This window comes from Emydura macquarii, unplaced genomic scaffold, assembly GCF_026122565.2.
Source record: "Emydura macquarii macquarii isolate MOO-44397 ecotype Brisbane River unplaced genomic scaffold, CSIRO-AGI_Emac_v2 contig_2846, whole genome shotgun sequence".
Classification (NCBI taxonomy): Eukaryota; Metazoa; Chordata; order Testudines; family Chelidae; genus Emydura; species Emydura macquarii.
The window spans coordinates 763,033-783,326 of record NW_027132983.1 but is presented as its reverse complement, the minus strand read 5'-3'; the positions used below and the strand labels follow the sequence as shown (position 1 = coordinate 783,326).

At 41.7% G+C, this 20,294-nt stretch overlaps 1 protein-coding gene across 1 annotated transcript in view; it reads right to left on the bottom strand.

Moving 5' to 3' along the window:
- Positions 1-20,294, bottom strand: part of DOCK3 (dedicator of cytokinesis 3) — a 460,968-nt gene that overhangs the window by 324,139 nt on the left and 116,535 nt on the right. Inside the window, 2 exon segments of the mRNA XM_067568165.1 lie at positions 3,114-3,210; positions 19,750-19,805. Of these exon segments, the coding sequence (XP_067424266.1) occupies positions 3,114-3,210; positions 19,750-19,805 (153 nt within the window).

The following is a 20,294-nucleotide window of genomic DNA, read 5'->3' as shown; positions in this document are numbered from 1 at the left end:
TACAAAGAAAATTAAAAAGTACAGATATAATATGCATTATGAGTTATTTAGAGAGCAGCCACTCAGCTTTTCTATGAAAATGAGGTTTGTCCACCTACCACATAATTAACTCAAAATAAGAGTATTTACATATTTCTGCATAACACCAATAATATTTTTTCCAGAATATATACAGAAAATTAATCAAAATATTTGAGGACAAGTAACTTTGACTGAGATACTTTACATGGATGGGAAATCACATCTTTATTCCTATTGTCTAACTCACAAATCCAAAAGACATAACCAAATCTTACAGTGAATTTTAATTGTTCAAGGACCACTTAATTAAAATGCATTTGGCCTTTCTTATAAAAATCTGTGTAATGAACACTAATAAAAATTTAGGAGAAAGACATCTGAGCCTTCTCAGAGAGTTTGAGAGATACTACATATTTTGTTTTGCATGTCTGTAAGTACAGTGATCACTACTATCAAGTAATAATTTGCCAATATCACACATGGGTATCTGATACACCACAGTTATTTCCTCATACTTGGGATATGTCTACACAGCAAAAGCTGCGCATAAGATAGCCTACCAGATGTAGACTAAATCCAGCTACCACAAATAACAATAGCAGTGAAGACACCATAGCATGTGCTTCAACGCAGATATTAAAATGCAGCACAGACCCAGCTCATGAGCACACTCTGAAGCCCACACTGCATTGTCTTCACTGCTATCATTACCTGCCCTAGCTAATTCAGGTAGGCTAGCCTGTGCATAGCTTTCATTGTGTAGACCAGTGATACTCAGACTGAGGCTCGCAAATGGCTCTTTAATGTGTCTTCTGTGGCTCTTTGCAGCACGATATTAAAATACTATGTGATTTACTTAGCAGCCAGCCTAAGTTATTAACCAATCAGGATGCTTTTACTATGTTATTAGCCAATTATAATTGATAATACTTGCTCAGTCATTTTGCTGTGGGATTTTTATTTATTATATATAAAACTAAATATTTCCTTTCATACTGTTTAAATATGAATATATAGTATTGTAGGAAATAAAACAATGAATTCACATGACTGTGGCTCTTTTGGATAATGAACCACTGAAGTCCGAGTATCACTAGTGTAGACAAACTCTTAGAATAACTGCATGGTAAACTTAGCTTTTTAGTGGTGACCATGGTATGGGACTTTCCTACCATGCCAACTCAGTATGGCAACAAGATCTCTGATTATTACATAAGCTAAATAATGCATTAATTAAATTAGATTTTTTTAAATATCCAAATTAAAGTTTTTGTATAATCAAAAATTTCTACTGGTCCTGCTTACAGCCAGACCTAATAGCACTCTAGTGTTTACAACTGGTCTCTCATATAAATATTTGAAGATGCTGTAGATAAATGAGGACCAATGTGGCCCTGTGGCATAGACGTGGGCCTGAAAGCCAGGAACTACTGCATTCAAGTCTTGACTTTGCCAATGATTCAATGTGTGGCCTTGACCAAGTTACCCTTGACTTAACTTCTCCATGCTTCGGTTTCACCATATGTAAAATGGGGATAATACTCACTTCTAAGCCTAACACAAGTGTTGTGCAGCTTTGCTAAAGGTTCTTACATATTTAAAGAGATATAATTATATATTAATATTAAATCGGAAAATGTATTGTTTTGTTTCCACCCCTGTACTAGATGATTACCTCCAAATCTATACAAAAACACTATGTTCTTACCAACATATTAATCATGACATAATGTCTTAGTTAATGGTACACACAGCAGACTAGTAGAGAGGTCATTTCCAGGAAGGAAATATGCTCCTGTGTACCAATCATCTCACACCAATAACTGAGGCAAGATATGCCAGAGGTTGGAAGCTAACCTGACTGACTGTAGACTGCCCACCATAAATGAATGCTGTCATATCTAGGTGGTTATGAATGAAGGAGAGAGCCATCTGCTACCTTTTCTTTATTTACTCGGTTATATGTTTTGATACTATGGGTTATTTGTTCTTCTGTTCTGTTCATTCAATACTAATCTTTCTTTTCTCTCTTATGTTAACACTTTTAGGATCCAGAGATTCGATATGTCTGGGTGCAGCTCTGTAGCTACAGGTTCTTCTGCAGCAGTGGTTAGTCCCAGCTACTATTTTCATACTTAGTGTAACGCTTGAAGAAGTAAGCTATGTACTATAGATGGCAAATAGACTACTAGTGCTCAGGCTTAATAAAGGAGCAAAGCCACACCAGCAACACATGGAAAAATTCCTTTTAAGTCAAGGGGCATTTCATGCATTACTCACTTGACGTCTCTGGCCCTAATACAGCAGAGACAGTAATCGTAGCTGAACAACCAATAAAAGAAAACAAAAATAAACATTTTCAAATTTGCAAGCTGCCTTTCCTTGCTTGCTGTTCCCTTTGACCATGGGATCAGGCCAGCTATCTCTCAAAATTGTGTATGGCCAGAAAACTGGCCCCACCATAATGTAGTATCAAATGAAAACAAGAAAGTTACCAAGGAAGTTAATTTTAAAAGAAAATCAATTCAAGAAACCTCTTAATTTATTTAATACATTTTTTTTCTGGAGACAATGGTGTAACTCAGAATCCATTCTGTTAGGGCTCTCTCTTCTTTCAAGCACCAATAAGTAAGTTTTGAAAAAGATGATGCTATGCTATAGGAAATATTTACATGTACAAACTGTGTAGAATAATCCTTCAGAGTCATAGATGGAAAAGTTCTCAGAGGTAGTCCTTGAAGTTCATGTGTTATTAAACAGATCTCCTCACACACAGATACCATAAGAATACTTTAAAACACTTTAAAACGTTGAATCAGTAAAAATTACCATCAGTTTTTGGCAATGGACATTTTAGACATATAAAGCTTGATTTTCAGAGGTACTGAGAGCATCCACAATTTCCAGTGTAGTCAACAGCAGCTGCAGATTCTCACAACCTCTAGTCAGTCCCAGAATAATTTCCTAACATTATTCCACGGGTTCCCAAGATGCCACACATACAACAATCATTTCTTGGAGTTCATGGTGTGCAACACAACACTTGTTTCTACATATGATGTAATAAAGAACCGTGTTCTCACTGTACCTACCACATACAGCTGTTTCCAGAGGATAGCCCATTCCTGGAGCGTTGTTGTGGCTTCAGTCACAACAGAATCTTCAAGTGGAACTACTGTTTCATACTGCCTGTAAAACACAGAAAAATATGCTTCACAAAGGCTCTCATGAAAAGGTAGAACACAACAAAAATGACAGCATTAAAATTCGCAAATCCTAAACTTGTAATCTATGTAATCTATATACAGAGGAAAGAACAGTTATTACAACATGCTCCCCAAAAACTGGCCAATCAGACCGCCTTTCCAGTAGGTTCTAAATTGAGCTCTGAAGTCCACAGGAATGTTCACACTGTTTTCTGTTTACGTCAAATTTACTTTGTGACAGAAAGACATCATTTATAGTACAGCCAATTAAAGGAAAATAAGTCCTTTGCATTTCTAATTTCTATAGATTTAGTCTATTAAATGATAAATATTTCTAAGAATTTTATAACACAATAGTCTAATACCCCTCTGCTATGCTGAACACCATTATACATCATGTTCAGGAAGCATCTCGATTATCACTCCATTATCTCCCACAGGAACCTGCGAGGAGAGGGAGTATTTCCTAATTATATGAGGGCACTATATAATTATCATTCTAATAATGGTCAATATTAGAGTCTTTTTAAATATGATGAGCTAATATCCCTTATACCCCATCCAACATCCATCTCACAGCCAAAGTAACCAGATTGTGATCTGGATAGTTGCACAGGAGTGAGGTTTCTCCCCAAAACTATGCTGATCCTCTCACCTATATTCAGTACTCTGGCCAATGGATCCATTACTCTATGGGTCCACTAGCTCTGCATCTTCTTCAGCCTCCAGACCTTTTAATGTAGTAGATTACAAAGCCTCTGTGTGGACTTCCTGTCTACCAACTAAGCAGGAGAATTACATTAATTCCACTGTCTTCAGGATCTTCAACATTCACGGAAGTAGAACCAGGATTCTTCCACACCCTCTGAGCACACTGTATTGTAATAATATTTGTAATATTGTGATAATATAGTATGATACTCTGTAATAATCTACCTTTTATATTATCTGAGCCATCAGTTCCTTGACTTAGCCTTTTAGTGGAAAAAATACAAATGTCAGGTATTGCACAACTGCCAAGAATTGTAAATGTAAAGCATATCTCAAGCTTCCAGTACTCCAGCAATTAAAGAACAAAGAAAAAAAATCTATGACAGGCATTTGTGTTTCTGAAATATCAAATGCTAGATTGTGGAAGTTACTCACATATCTGAATAGGAGTGATGTAGAGCCAATCTGACTCTTTACAGAAGCTCTAGGATAAATTGTGCTTCAGGAGGCACAATCCAAGCACTTCAAAGAACACAAGAGGCGTGCACCCACTGCCCTTCCTCTTGTATGGTACAGCTTACTCCCATTCTCTGCACCTAGCCAGCTTTCTGACACTTTGCAGGGGGGATGACCATGGATTCACCTACTCTTCACCACATTTAGGCTACTTGTTATCCCCCTTATGCAGGGTGTGAAAGAGAGAGAAAGGAATGCCATTTTTGCCCTCACCTTCCCCCCTTGTGTACTCACATTAGCTCCAAATAATAACAGAAATTGAGGATTTATCTATATAAAAAGACTGAGTTTTTTAAATGTAAAATCAAGTTCTCAAAACAAACTTTCATTTGGATTTTCCATCATCATTGTAACATTTAATTTTAATCCATTTATCCAAGGATTTTATAATTGTGCCTCACTACAAACTAAAGCTAATATTAGAAAATGGTTAAAAAATTGAGTCAATATATGTTTCTCTAAATATTCAGGGACTAGAAAACTAGCACACACAAGGGCCGCATCCAGCATTCCTAAGTTAACCAAAACTCCTATTTAAATCAATTATTTAAATCAATTCATATTTTCTTACTGATTTGGAACATTAAACAGGATATTTTTTGTTTGTTTTAAAGAAAAGACTGTTCCTGGCCTTTGAAACTGTTGTTCTTCAAGACGTGTTACTCCTGTCCATTCCAATTAGGTGTACACGCTTCACAGTTGCCAGGCTTTCCCCCCAGTCGGCTCTGGAGCCCCCTGGAGTCACACCTTCATGGTACCCTATATAGGGCTCTGCCAACCCCCTGCCTCTTTGATTCCTTTTTGCCAGCAGACTCCGACAGAGGGGTAGGCGGGTGGGTCTTGGAATGGACATGAGCAACACATTTCGAACAATAAGAGTTACAGTTCAGGACCATCTTTTCTTCTTCAAGCGCTTGCTCATGTTGATTCCAATTAGGTGACTTCAAGCAGCTCCTTAGGTGGTGGGGGCAGAGTTCAATGGGTAACTGATTGTACTACTGCTCTACCGACTGCCACGTCATCTCTGGCCTCCTGAGAGATAGCGTAGTACATCACAAAGGTGTGGATGGATGACCACATTGCTGCCCTACAGATGTCCTGAATTGGGACTTGTGCTAGGAAAGCTGTCGAGATCATGTTGGCTCTTGTGGAGTGGGCTGTCAGTATTGGAGCTGGTACCTTCGCCAGGTCATAAAAGGCCTTGATACACGTCATAATCTATGATGAGATCCTTTGGGAGGAGATCGGGAGGCCTTTCATTCTATCTGCTAATGCAACAAAAAGAGTTGAGATGTCTTTCTAAAAGGTTTCGTCCTCTCAATATAGAATGCTAACGCCCTCCAGACATCCAGGGAGTGGAGCCTCTGTTCCCAGCTACTGGCATGCAGTTTGGGATTAAAAAAAAAAAAAAAAGTCTTGATTCAAGTGGAACTGTGATACAACCTTCAGAAGGAAGGCCAGGCGTGGCCGCAGTCGAACCTTGTCTTTGAAAAAAAACCGTATGGGGAAGCTCTGAAGTCAGGGCTTTGAGTTCTGAGAGTCTTCTGGCCTATGTGATGGCCACTAGGAAGGCTACCTTCCAAGAGAGATATAGGAGGGAGCATTTGGCTAATGGCTCGTGTTGTCAGTTCTTAGCTGTGTGTGTTTCCGCAGTGTGTATGATGTCCCAGCTCTGTTTAGATAACCGAGACACCAAACCATGATCAGATTATCCAATAAGACAAGAGATTTGTTTAAAAAATGACGGCGCCAGGCCAGGTTTATTGTAAACAAACCACGGTCCTAGTATCCCGCAGACTCTACAAGACCACTAACACATGTATGCTTGTTACAATGGACCAGCTCTATAAATGGCAGGACTTTCCGTTTCCCCCTCGGCTGGACAAAGAAACTCCCTTTGAGACGCTTTTTAATACACTGATACAAACAAGTTGTGTATTGCCCTTCTGACGTGTGTAGTTGCCACCCTCTGAGGTGGTAAGATACCACCTTTTACCTAGTACCAGATAGTTCGGCCAAAACATCTCTATCCATCATATTGTCATTCTGAGGGGTCAGTAAGTCCTCATTATCTTTGGGGCATTCGGATGTTCTGGTATCTTTCTGGAATGTGTTTGCATGAGTGTTCTGTACCTACTGCTTCTTTAGGAATGTTTGTATCAGCTCTGCTCTTGCCAGTTACTGTGAGCCTGCCGGCATTCACAGCAGGACTACTGCTAACTTTGCTTTATAACAGCAAGGCTTGACTACTACTAGCTAACTCAGGCCTCATACCTGGTTTGTTATACTAGGCCTCATATCTCAGGCTCTCACTTTCTATGACAGCTCAAATGGTGGATTCATTACTGCTGACAGAACAAAGTTAAGGTACCATTGGGGAACCGGCTGGCGTGTTTCAGGGAACAGCCTGTCAAGGCCCTTGAGGAAGCGACCTGCTTTGTGGTACGCAAAGATTGAGTGGCTAGCCACTCGTGGATGAAAAGCCAAAATGGCAGCCATGTGGGAGTCACTACTGACTTTTGTGCACTGATTAGAAGGCCCATCCTGGTGGACATCAGTTTTATGAACTCTAAATCTGATTCCACCTGATGTCTGGATCAGCCTTTGATCAACCAATTGTCCACGTATGGGTAGATCTGTATTTTCTGCCACCTTACGAACACAGCCACCATCGCCAGGCATTTTGTGAAGTCTCTGGGGGCTGCCGACAGACCAAACAGCAGCACTGCAAATTGGTAGTGTGATCGGTTGACCACAAAGCGAAGGAATCTTCTGTGCCGTAGGATGATCAACATGTGGAAATATGCGTCTTTCAGATTGAGGGTGGCATACCAATCTCCTGGCTCCAAAGAGGGGATGACTGACGCCAGGGAGACCATTTAGAATCTTAACTTCTTCATGGGTCTGCAGTGGCATAGGGAACCACAATGGGTGCTTCGCAGCCTGTCCCTTTGGGGGAACAATGACCTTCTCTCCCGAGCCCCAAGAGGTATACCAGTGACCATGAGGATGCCGACGCCACGTGTTTCCCTCCCTTACTTTGCTGGAGTTCCGGCGCCGAGAGTTTGAGTGCTAACTATGCCTTGACCACCTCTTGTTCTTTGATTTTCTATAAGGACTCGAGCGATGCTGCAGCTCTAATGACCTGCTGCATGCCATCGACTTGCGGTGCCGTGAGCTCAAGGAACAGTGTCACTCCAAGGATCAACGCGACTCTCGGTGGATCAGTTCCGTTGCTCCAGGGATCGGCACCTAATATCCGGTGACCAGAGGCATGAACCCGTCCTCTCTTGGTGCCGTTCCGGGGATCGGTGCCAAGAATCCGGCGACTGTTGCGGGACTGGCGAGCAACAATCAATTGATGGGGATGGGGGACGCTGCAGCCAAGTTCCCCTTTGACAGACCCCCGGTCGGGGTATCCACTCCTCGGTGTGATGGCCATCTCTCTTGCAGAGTAGGCAACACTGGCATGGCTAATACGTCCTTCATCGTGTGGAAGGGATCAACATGCGGTGCAGGCCTCTGCTTCTGCCTGGAGATAGCAGCGGCATGCGTGCTGGGCTCGACGTCCTTACAGGAAAAGACCCTCTCGGGGTTGATTCTGGTTTCCCCGAACTTTTCTTAGCCAGCTTCGGGGCAAGCAAGCGTTCTCTCATGGAGTGCACTTTCTTGTGGCGCTTCTTCAGCACTGGGGATGTCAAATGGTGCCAAGCTGACTGACACCGGAGGGGTGCTCCTGGTCGATGCCATGGTGCTCAGTCCCTAATCCAATCTTGGTTCCGACACCGGTCGGAGAGCTGACTCCATCAAAAGGGCCTTAAGCTTTATGTCCTGGTACTTCTTAGTTCGTAGGCGAAAGCCCTTACACATCTTACACTTTTCAGAGACGTGAGTTTCTCCCAAGCACTTCAAACAGCTTTGTGCTGGTCACTCAACAGCACAGGCTTCTTGCATGAAGCGTAGGGTTTAAATCCCAGGGATCAGGGCATGCCCCAAAACTGGATAAACTCGCTAACTAGCAATCTAACTTCTAAGTACTAATTTAACAACTATATACAGTAGAAAATATTACAAAAACCACTAGCAAAACTGAGACTTGCAAGAGAGTTGCTCCAGCACCGTCACAGGCAGTAAGAAAGAACTGAGAGGGAGGGGAGCTGGCAGCGCCATATATATACGAGCGCATATGCGCGCTGCTGCAGAGGGCACTAGAGTCAGCCCTACGGGTACCACTAGGGAAAAATTTCTGGCACTGGTAAACATGGCATGCACACACCTAAATCAGAATGGACATGAGCAAGCACTCAAAGAACAACTTGGTTGATGTGAAATTTGGATGACACCTTGGGCAAAAATTTGGGAGTAGATGTTACAAAACGCTGTCCTTCAAAAATACTGTAAATGGAGAGTCTGCCATTAGAACCCCCGTTTTTCCAACCCTTCAAGCAGAGGTGATAGTCACTGAAAAGGCTGTCTTCCAAGATACATTAATGAGGGAAGAAGCAGCCATAGGCTCAAAGAGAAGGCCAATAAGGTATCTAAGTCCTAAATTCAAATCCCAATTAGGAGTGGGTTCCTCAACTTGGGAAGGAAAGATCCCCAATCCTTTGAGAAAGCTTACAGTTGTAAGGATGAGAAGACTGAGAATCCTTCAACCAGGGAAAAAAGGCTGTTATATCCCTGACAGTGGTCCCAGATAATCTTGTCTTTTTTAGCTCTAGGAGGTAATCAAGAATGATAGAGAGGCAAGAGTAAGCAGGTGGAACACTTCTCTGGACACACCAAAGGCTGAACCCTTTCCACTTCTGGAAATAAGTGCACCTCATGGAATCTTTCCTACTGTTCAATAATACCTGTTGGTACCTTTTTAGAACAAGTAGATTCCATTACCATGAAGCATCAAGGAGCAAAGCTTCGAGACAAAGAATTTTCGGATGAGGGTGAAGAGTCCAACTGGCATCTTGGAAAATAAGATGAGGAATGGATGGAAGGCTGATTGCCTGACAAATGGTTAGGTGAATCAAGTCAGGATACCATATCTGTCTGGGCCACATTGGGACAATTAATATGATCCTGGCTTTGTCATGCTTAATCTCATTTATCACTTTCAGAATCAGGGGCATTGAAGGAAATGCATATAGGACGCCCTTTTATCCATAGAACGAGAAAGGCATCACCCAAAAAGAGAGGATCAAACCCCCTCTCAAGCAAAAATATTTGAATTTCCTGTTAGTCACAGTGGCAAAGAGGTCTATTTCTGGAACTCCCCAGGACAGAAAGACTTGACTGAAAATCTGAGACTCCTGGATGAAGTCATTCGCTATTCTGGTTTGTATCCCTGGGGAGTAAGCTGCTGAAATAAAGGATGCAGTCAGCTATGCACCAGTTCGGCACAAAGAGAAGGAGATCTGTCTCCTTATCAATTAAAAGAGAACATGCAGGCTATTTCTGTCAGGATCTTTATGGACCGGTTTCTGATTAAATGCAGAAAGTGGATACAGGCATTCCTGATTGCCCTCAGCTCAAGGAGGTTGATGTGCAATTATGCTTCTTGAGCAGACCATTTGTCTTGAGTCGTGTGGGCCCCCAATGTGCCCCGACAGCCCATCAGGGATGCATCCGTCATTATGGTAACAAAAGGAGAAGACTGAACAAATGGAATCCTCACACATACACGCTCTTAGTTTTTCCACCAAATGGGAGAGTCTCATACCTGATGAAGGACCAACTCTAACATGTTTAGGTTGTATTTGCTTGGAGCACAAACAGTTCTGAGCCAGCCCTAGAAGCATCAAAGGCAGAGTGTGGCATATAACACCACAAAAATGAAAGCTGCCATGTATCTGAGTAATTGAACACAGCATCTTATTGATGTCTGTGAGATTATTTGAATCTTTGAGACAAGATTTGCTAACACTAAGAATTTGCTAGAGGGAAGATAAGCCCTGGCTGATATTGTGTCTAAGGAGTCTCCTATGAACTATATTCTTTGTACTGTTCTCAAAGTATATCTTTTGATGTTGAGATGTAAACCTAGCCCACAGAACAGAGATCTCGTCATCTTTATGATACCAGTCTTTGAGGTATAAGAAAATGATTAACCCCAGACTTCGATGATCAGCTGCAACCACCACCAATACTTCTGAGAACACTCTGGGGGCAGATGAAAGGCTGAACAGAAGAAGCACTCAATGCTGAAAATGATGCTGACCCACCAAAAAACGCAGGAACCAGTTGTGAGACAGGTGAATTGTGATACGAAAATAGGCATCCTGAAGGTCGAGAGCCAAAAACCAACTTACCAGTTCTAATGATGAAATAGCTATGAGTGTCACTATCCAAAGTTGTTTAGGAGTCTTAGATCTAAGATTGGTCTTCACCCTCTATTTTTCTTCAGGACCAGAAAGTAGCTGTAGGAAAAACCCCTCCTTCTGTGCTGAACTGGAACTGGTTCTACGGCTCCTATTCACAGGAGGGAATCAACTTCTTGTTTTAAGAGGTACTCAGCAGAGGGTCCCTGAAGAAGGACAGGAATGGAGGATGGGTATTAAGGATGGAGGTAAAATGAATAGTGCACCTCAATCTTATAACCTCCAGCACCCATTTGTCTGATGTGATTGTCTCCAATGAGGATAGAAAGTGGGAGAGATGGTTTCCAAATGGCAGAAGATAGGTAGAATGGTGTAGATACAGCTCAGTTTCATAGGGTTGTTCCAGGCCCTTGACCAGCCTGTCAAAACTGATGCTTAGATGATGATGATGATGAGAGCTCAGTAGCAGACTACAGATGGTGATCTGTTCTTCTGGAATCTTGATATCTTCCTGAGCAGTTCATAAGTTCTGTGGAATGCTGAGAAAGAAGCATGGTGGGATCTTTGTGCCATTTGGGACCTACTAAACCTTTATTTGCTTGTAGGCATGTAAATTCCCAAGAGATCTCAGTGTGGCTCTGGAAGCATTAAGAGTACACAAGGATTCATCAATGGATTCAAACAGTCTTAGGCCATATAAAGAGAGACACACCTCTCATAAGCACCTCTTATCAGTTGGGTGTGATTCTGGAGCCCCTTGTAGGCTGTTGACCTTGCCCTGAAGCCAAGTCACACTGTCAAAAATGGATGAACTCCTTCCAGGATAACGAAAGTCCAGCTGAAAGTCTAAACAAACATCCGAACAAATGATTCTTGTTTTTCTTTTGTCTTACTCTTAAGCCTACTTTCTGGGCTCAGTTCTCAGCCCCATCTGTGCTAACTTTAAGTCCTTCTCTGCCTTGTTATGGAGCACTGACTCCCAGTCTACTTGCCATGGAGTCTCTCTCACAGTCCATCACTTGCTGATGTTCCCTGCTCTTCGCACTTACCCCTGGACCATTCTTCTTTGCTCCTTTAGCTGAGCACTGCACCCAGAGCTCTCTCTCTGGAAATGTTTTATCTTTAAATTTTCTCACTGCCATCGCTCTCCAGTCAGGTCATCGCTCAAGTTCAGTCCCCTTCCAGGGTTGCAAAGAATAAAACAAAACTGTCTGCCCTCACTATGTTCTTCAGCCCTGTCTCTGTGTCCTTTAAACTCCATCTCTTTTAAATTAGTTGCATCCCCTTTTCTCCATAGCTTAGGCTGCTCCACCACCGGCTGGTGAGGAGATCTGGGCTCGCCCACTACTCCAGGTCTCAACCAAGAGACCCTACACAGATAGCAGCCAACTGCTTCCTTTAATTGGTTGCTGCTACATTCTCTGAGCCTCTTCCTACCTGGCCTCTTTATTACTCTCTGTTACCTTAGGGCCAGAAATCTCAGCTCCTCTGACTCCCAGGTTTAGCTAATACAGAGCACTCCTCCTTGGCCCTCTGGCCCCAGCCAGAAACTGACCTACTCAAGCCCTGCAGTTCCTTTTATCTGAGCCTGCTAAGCTCAGATTGGCTGCTTCTATGCAGCCTCTCTAGGCAGGCCTGGGGGACCCAACTTCACTGCTCCTTTCCTGGGGCGGGGTGTAATAGAACCATCAGGCTTCAAACAGGGAGCCTAAGTGGGCCAAATACATGCCATCACAGCCAAAGGGAATGTCCTCAACCGTGTTTTGGACCTCTCTTGGGAATCCAAGAGCTGGAGATAGGATGCCCTCCCCATATGAGCGCTACCATAATGATGGATCAAACAGCAGTGTCAGCCACATCCAACAATGCCTATAATGATGTTCTGGCTAACAGATGATTCTTGTTAATAATAGCCTGAAATTACTCATGCATGCTGTTATTGAAGTATATAAGATGTATCAAATTAGATATCTAGGTTGGTGCCCCCAGATGAAATGCTTTTCAAGCTGTTTGCCTCTACAGGAAAACTGAAAGACCTGGAGGGGGAAGGCATCACTGAATCCAATTTAGAGAGGGCTAGCCAGAGGTTAGCAGAAAATCGGAAAGCAGCTTGTAAATCTTGTGAACGTGTTAGGATGGAAAGATTGAAGCATCAAGGAGCAACAAACTGACTCTACCATCTTAATGATACAGGATGACAGAAGAGCACAACACCCTATTCCCTGAAGGGTCATCATCACTGGACAGGCATAGGGCTTTCTGCTACTGGGAGCAGAGAAAATAATCACATCACAAATATGGAATAGAAAGAGGCTGGAAATAGATCATGCTGAGCATAAAAGCCTTCTTAGGAAGTTTCTTTTCTGTGAAAAATATATGAGATCTCTACGATCAGACCGGAGAGAAACTGTATAAGATTGGTTTAATCTAGACAGTTTTTCAAGATTCCATGTCTCTCCTATGAAGGGCTGAATGCTGGAAGGGATTGTGGAATTCAAAGAAAAGACCACACAGTCATCATGACCACCTCTCCCTGAACCACTGGTACCTCATAGGAACTCTCCTCCATTTTCTTCCTGCTGTGATGCCTGAAAAAAAACTGCCTGTTCTGCGTGGGGAGATAACACAGTGGCATCCTGCTTTGCTTTTCCCCCACAGGAGGCTCCATATGGAGAAGACACAGGAGTAAAATCCCTGTACCTAAGAATTAATGTACAAGGGACCCACAATGGGGGACTAAAGAGTAGTAGGTCATCCCGCACAGTGCTTATAGCTCCCAACTGGCTTGTCTTTTACCTCTTTTTACATCCTGTAGACTAAGGCGATAGAGAATACAAGATGGCATTTCAGCCTGATACGCTAGCATTTCTTTGGTCTGAGTCAAGAAATAATGGGGGAGCCTAGAATGGGAGGAGCTGGGAACAATAATTCCTGTATCCTAATTGAGTTCCAGCAGAGGTAGCTGTGTTTGTCTGATTTTATCAAAACAGCGAGAATCCTGTGGCATCTTAAACACTAACATCCGACGAAGTGGGTTTCTGCCCAAGAAAGCTTATGCCCAATTAAATTTGTTAGTCTTTAAGGTGCCACAGGACTCTTGCTGTATCCTAATTGTACACCATGTGTCTGACGGACCAAAGATAAAAACACCCATGTATCTGTGCCAGTGGTGATCATGCCACAGCTAAATAGTAACGTGCATAACTCTGCACTAGTTTATGTATGAACTCATTGATTTCAAAGGTTTGCCTGGGTATATCTGAAGGAAGAACAGGGCCCAGTGAGTCTTGCAATTAATAATCCCATTCTTAATGTGTTTGAAAAGTTCATATTTGCCTCTGACAAATTATTTCTTTAGTTCATTTATCATTTTAGTGTGCCTTCAGGATCCCTGTCACAGAAGTTTCTTTATCAGCCTGTAAAACATTTAGACTAGTGTTACCTTTTCTGTGGAACTGAGATTTTAAACAGTAAGTCAAAGATCAGATCATACCTAGCGCTGATAACATACACCAAATGGAGAATGTAAAGATTTGCCTGTTGACAACAGCTTGAGAACTGGGAATCAGAAAAGCTGAAAATCATCTACAGTTTCTTTTGGGCTCCTCATAAAATGGCACTGAACTACAAAAGAGGGGTTGAAAAATAACCCAGTATACATTCACGAAATCTTCTGGAGGGAGAAAAAACCGACATTTTTTTACATGCGATAAAAAAGTCACTAAATTTAACAAAAACATTTCTTAAGGATTCTTTTTGGAAAATGGTTTTCAAGCTTCTTTCATCACTGACAAGAAAGAACATTCTGCTAGATTAACTCTAACCTTCAAGTATGCGGTTGAATTTAAAGAGACTGCATAACAGGATTACAGTTAAACCATTTAAGCATCATGGCTCAGATTCCTATAAGCTTGCATTCTTGTCTATACTATGCCTACATTTTCAATGAAATGTCATGTTGTGACCGAGTCTAAATTTTAAATTGGTCAAATGTTCTGCTGTACAGTTTAATAAATGTTTTTATTGGTCTACTTTAGAACACTGGGCAAAAATTTTAACCTGTAAACTGAATTTCTTCAATGGACAAGGTCAGACTCTAAATAGATAGGTTTTCATGTACGTCACACTTGAACAAGCATGAGTTTAAATGTTTAAATTCCAGTGCAGGTTGTCTTGCGGCTCTCTTTAGCTTTCCCAGCCTTGAATGCCAGAGTATTTCTAATTAAATACATTTACAATCCGGGCATTGAAAGAAACTAAGCTAAAATAAAACTAGATACAAAAAGAAATGGTATTCACTAAAGATTAGTTAAAGAGAATGTTTATCCAGAAACTGTAAATTACAATATACTGAGTCTGTCTTTAGATATTGTGGGATTCCCTCAAAGACCTTCTGCACTCAGTTAACAGTTGTTTATCAGAAATAGGACATTAAAAAATGATCATTCTAATTATGGGTTTTGGATCAGAAAGTGCATATTTGTTAGATTTTTTTTAAAAATCCATGTTACATTAAATATTATTCAAAAAACAGATACTATACAAATCCTGCACCAAACACACAATTATTAATTTGCTAATGGGCATTTTTGCTAATGGGCATCACAATAATGGAGTGCTTCACAAACATTAATAAATCAAGCTATCAAGCAGGAGGGAAGACAGCATGTCATCTATACCCCAGTACGAGAGAGCAACTTTATCTGAGAATACATTTTAAAGGTTTACTGGTTTATAAAGACAGGGGATCTGAACCTCAAATGATAAACAATTCAATCAACTGATTCTATACAAAATAAAAAAGTGTATCAAGTACGGTCTTTTATGAAAGCCTGTGACACACTAGTGATTCATATCATGCATTAACACTATCTGAGGAATTATGGATATTCACTGATATTATGCTGGTTTTCTCCCAGACAGGAGGGATCTATCTTTCTCCAATGTAAATTAAGCATTATGGAATCAAAACAATGGAAGCCGTATTTACATAGGAATCAACAGGGGGATGGGAACTCAACAGGAAGTCTTCCACAATATCTTCCTGGCTGACTGGGAGCAATTCTGATAATTAAGGAGTTCAGTGCCACATAATTTAGTGACTCACACACGTGCAATGCAGGGGTATAATTTCAGAAAAATTGGGGGCAGGGGAAGGAGTTGGGTCAGTATATAGAACATTATATGTGATTATGTTATATCCTGCAAAGTCAGGAAGACATGCAGGCCTATGAAAAGTTGGGTGGAAAGCAACTGCGTCCCTTAGCCCACAGCAACTGACACTCCTAAAGCAGTGCAACCCCCACCCCTTATCAATGTACGTGAAAATATGCAGGGGCATTAGCTGATCCCCACTATCCAAGCAGTTAACTCAATATTCATTCTCCCAAAGTTGCTCAGAGGAAAGGCTGGTGTAGGGACAAGATGATAATGTCTGAAAGGAGCCATAGTTTTACACTAAGGCAACAAAGTCTTCATAAACTCTAAGTTAGGGTATCATTTTGTCCGGTATGTGTCCACTTTGCAATGCAGGAGTATAATTTAACTTGTTTGACATCCGCTAATAAAGATTTGCTCCTGCTGAATAATCCTTGCTGAAAACAACTCTGCAATTTACAATGCATTTAACAATCTTAATAATATATATTAGAGCTCTACAGATAACAGAATGCCTAAGAGTTGAAAGTTATAGTAATAGAAAACTCCCCTCTTATGTGATGCCTACAAGAAACCTGACCACTGGTGTGCTGAAACCACTGCCCATCATGCTGACCAACACTGTCTCCTTGTTTCCTTGTATTCCCCAGCTGTCTGTATCCATATGGTTGTCTCTTATTTTATACTTAAATTGTAAGCTCTTTGTGACAAAGACCCTTTTTTGTCCCACATTTGTATAGCGCCTAACACAATGATCCTTGACTAGAACTTTTAGGTGGTATGCTAATTGTGATATACCGAGGGCAGCAGGAGAGTACACGACAGGAGGTACATCAGCCCCAGAATGATCAGGGCTTTATTCCCTGCAGCCTAACCAGGGACAGCTGGGGCCAATTAAGGATCAGCCAGGTGCTCCATAAAAGGGCTCCGCCCCAAACACACGGAGCACAAGCTGGAGGGAGCAGAGGAGTTGTGTTGTGTGGAGCGGAGCAAAGTAGCAAAGTGTGGAAGAGTGGAGGAACCCCAAAGGAGGTACTGAACCCAGCAAGGGGCAACACGGACACAGGGCCTGAGAGGCCAGCAGGACTGAGGGGGGAAAGTAGCCCAGGGGAAGAGGCTGCGGCTCCCAAAATACAGAGCCAGCAGTCTGCAGCTACTGTTCATAGGGCCCCTGGGCTGGGACCCGGAGGAGCGGGTGGGCCCGGGTCCCTCCCGCCCTCCCCCAGGGAAGACAGGGTGACGGGCAACTTCCTGATCCACTACAGGAGTAAAGCATGAGACCCACTAGAGGGAAGCCGGCCGTATACCACTTAATACAAATAAACAAACAAACAAGTGCTGTAATTCCTCCAATTTGATATTCAAAGTGTAATTAAACGAGATAGATAACATTAAACAAAGAACAATTATCTGTCTAAGGTATGGTTTCTTGTCTACATGCTCATGAGAACCTCTAACTGCTCAAAAACTAAAATGAAAATACCTGTGATAGGGTGTTGGACCCACACTGGCCTCTACGGGGTTAATAGAGCCCAAGGGAGGTTGCACAAGACGCAGCCAAATAGAGAGGGGCTGAAAGGAGCAGCCAGTCAGGGCCAGGCAGGCCCCTATAAGAAGAGCTGCAGGGAAGAGTAGGGTCATTTACTCCCTGGAGCTCAATGAGGGAGGACTGGGTGCCTGGGAGGCAGGAGGAAGCAGCTAGCTCCCTGGACAGAAAGCTGGGCAGCTAGAGCAAGCTGCTGGGATTGGCAGGCTGAGCCCCTGAAGTAAGGACGAAGAAGGTGCTGGGGCTGCAGGGATGTTGCCCAGAGAAACGTACTGAAGAGTTGGAGGGGACGCAGCACGTGACTACATCTACATGGTCCTTGGGCTGGGACCTAGAGTAGTGAGCGGGCCTGAGTTCCCTCCTCCGCCGCCACATTCGCAACTGGGGAAATGGCGAGACAGTTGGACTGAACACTAGCACCCGGAAGAGGGGAGCACATATCATGACACAGCTCTCTAGTGTATGGCCATACATCAGTACACTGTTTGCCAATAATGCTTTCTTAAAAGTTGTGCTTAATATAACAAGACAAACATGTATTTTCAAGATCTAATTTAACTAATAAAAAAACTACTTCGAATAAAACTAAGTGTTGATCTCATTAGGCAAATCTAACTGTGAGATAAGAACTTCTGCACCAATATATTATGCCAACAACTACATTACTGAACTTTTAAAACTCAAGATGTTAACAAAAAATAAGCCAGCAAATTCAGAGTTAAATGGTCAACATTTTCAAAAGTGAATTGTGACCTTCAGTGCCTCCAGATTTTGGTACTCAATGTGAATCACTTTTCAGAGAGTGCTGAGTACGTGCTTTCTGAAATCAGGACCATTTATGGTGTCTCAGATTGGTCATAGAAAACTTGGAAGTATCCCAAATCACTAAATCCTGGCCAAAGTTTCCACAGCAGATCTAACTCTAAGGCCCAGATCCTCAAAGATATTTAGGGACCTCACTCCCATTGATTTCAGTTGGAGTTAGGTGCCTAAATTTCTTTTGAGGATATATGGACCTCAATCCCTTACATTGCAGAGGGGAGAAGTCCCTGCGTGGTTGCCCCCAGGGCGTGGGGGGGAGCAGCCCACAGGGAGCCCGGCAGCCTCTCAGCTCCCCACACTGCCCATTAGGTCAATGGAAGTGCTCCTGGTGAAGACATACTCCACCAACCCAAGGAGAGCAGTGTGGACATCAGCCACTGCTGTAATTATAGTGGTGGCTCTAACCTGACATATGTCGACTTTTTTTAGTTGAGACAAGGTCTCAGCCTTAGTTGTTAATGCCTCGAGGAGATTTTGCCTTCAATGGTTTACATACACAGATTTTGCTGTCCTGTGGGTCACTGATCGCATTGTTTCCTTTGGAAGTTGATATTCCTTTGGTGCAAAACAACGGCCTCAACATTTCAACCAAAGCAGATTTTTTTCAACCTGTAATGGTTCAATGGCCTCATACTTACCTTCAAGTGTCAAGTCCCCCTTCAAAGTTATTAGCTTAGTTGCCTTCACTTGGAAGATGTAGTGTGAACAAAATATTGCAAGAAAGGGGTTACAAAAAAGCAAGGCCTTTTGTTCCCAAGATTTGACTGTGTACAGCTGATCATTTTTAAAAATGTGCCCTAAGCTATTGCATGTTAACATCATGCTCTGATTTTACGTGACAATACCGAGACCTCAGCATCAACACACTCCTTTACACACACACACACACACACACACACACACACACACACACACAGTAAAATTTTCACAAGTATCTACCAAAGTCCCTTTTGAAAAAAAGGGCTAGGGCTCTTTGGCACTTTTGAGAATTATACTCCCAGTCCAATTTTCAAATTAGGCATTTAGAAGGCTAAGAATCATTAGAAGTCACTGAAGGTCTGATCATAGCAAAATAGGAAGTGCTGGCTGCATATGTGTACTCTCTTAGCCTATTATAATCGATACAACTGTGTTCCCATTTATGTTAGAGAACAAATAGTGAGTAGGGAGCGTGAATGGTTTCTTAAAAGTGTACATATTACTGATGACAGACATTTTTTTTCTTCCAACACTAAAAACACGGCTGTGACATTTGATAAATGGAGGACAGAACCCCAGAAAATGATATTTGATTATCAAGCTTCAAAGATGATTATACACAACAAAAAAGTAAACTTAATACATTTAGGGAAAACATTTTTGATAAGGCCCCTTCAAAATTCCAAGTGGATCATTTTTCAGATTCTTTCTTCATTTACACAAATAAGGCAACTTCTTAATAATCAAGAAAAATACTCACCCTCTGTTACTGACGATTGCCTTTTTCAAGTGAATATAGTTAGCAGGAAAGATCCCCTACAAGAGAGAAAAATAATTCTACTTGTCAGAACAATACAATTATAGCTTTGAATAGTTTTCATTCTAACAAATTAGCAAACATTTGATAATTGCCAATTTACTAATTTAAAAAAATTGTCATCTATATCATGAAACAAGCTATCGCTGTCAAAATCAATATTTAAATTATAGTTACATCAGATGGCTTCAACCTATCTCAGAACAGGACAGTATGTTGATCTGACAATTATGTAAATTATATAACCTTTCATTCTTGAAACAAAACTTCGTTATGGGGAAGTTTTGTGTATCTATCCAACAAAAATATCACAGCAAATAGAATAAAACATCTGAAAGCTGTATAACTCTAAAAGCAACTTTTAAAAGTCCTTCATTTTCTGGTTTGAAATGAACACAGGGCTTCAATAATAGTTTCCACTTTTTCCTCTTTGCTCTTTACAAGAGTTTTAATTTTTTCTTTTGAGTTAATTCAAAGCATATTTATGT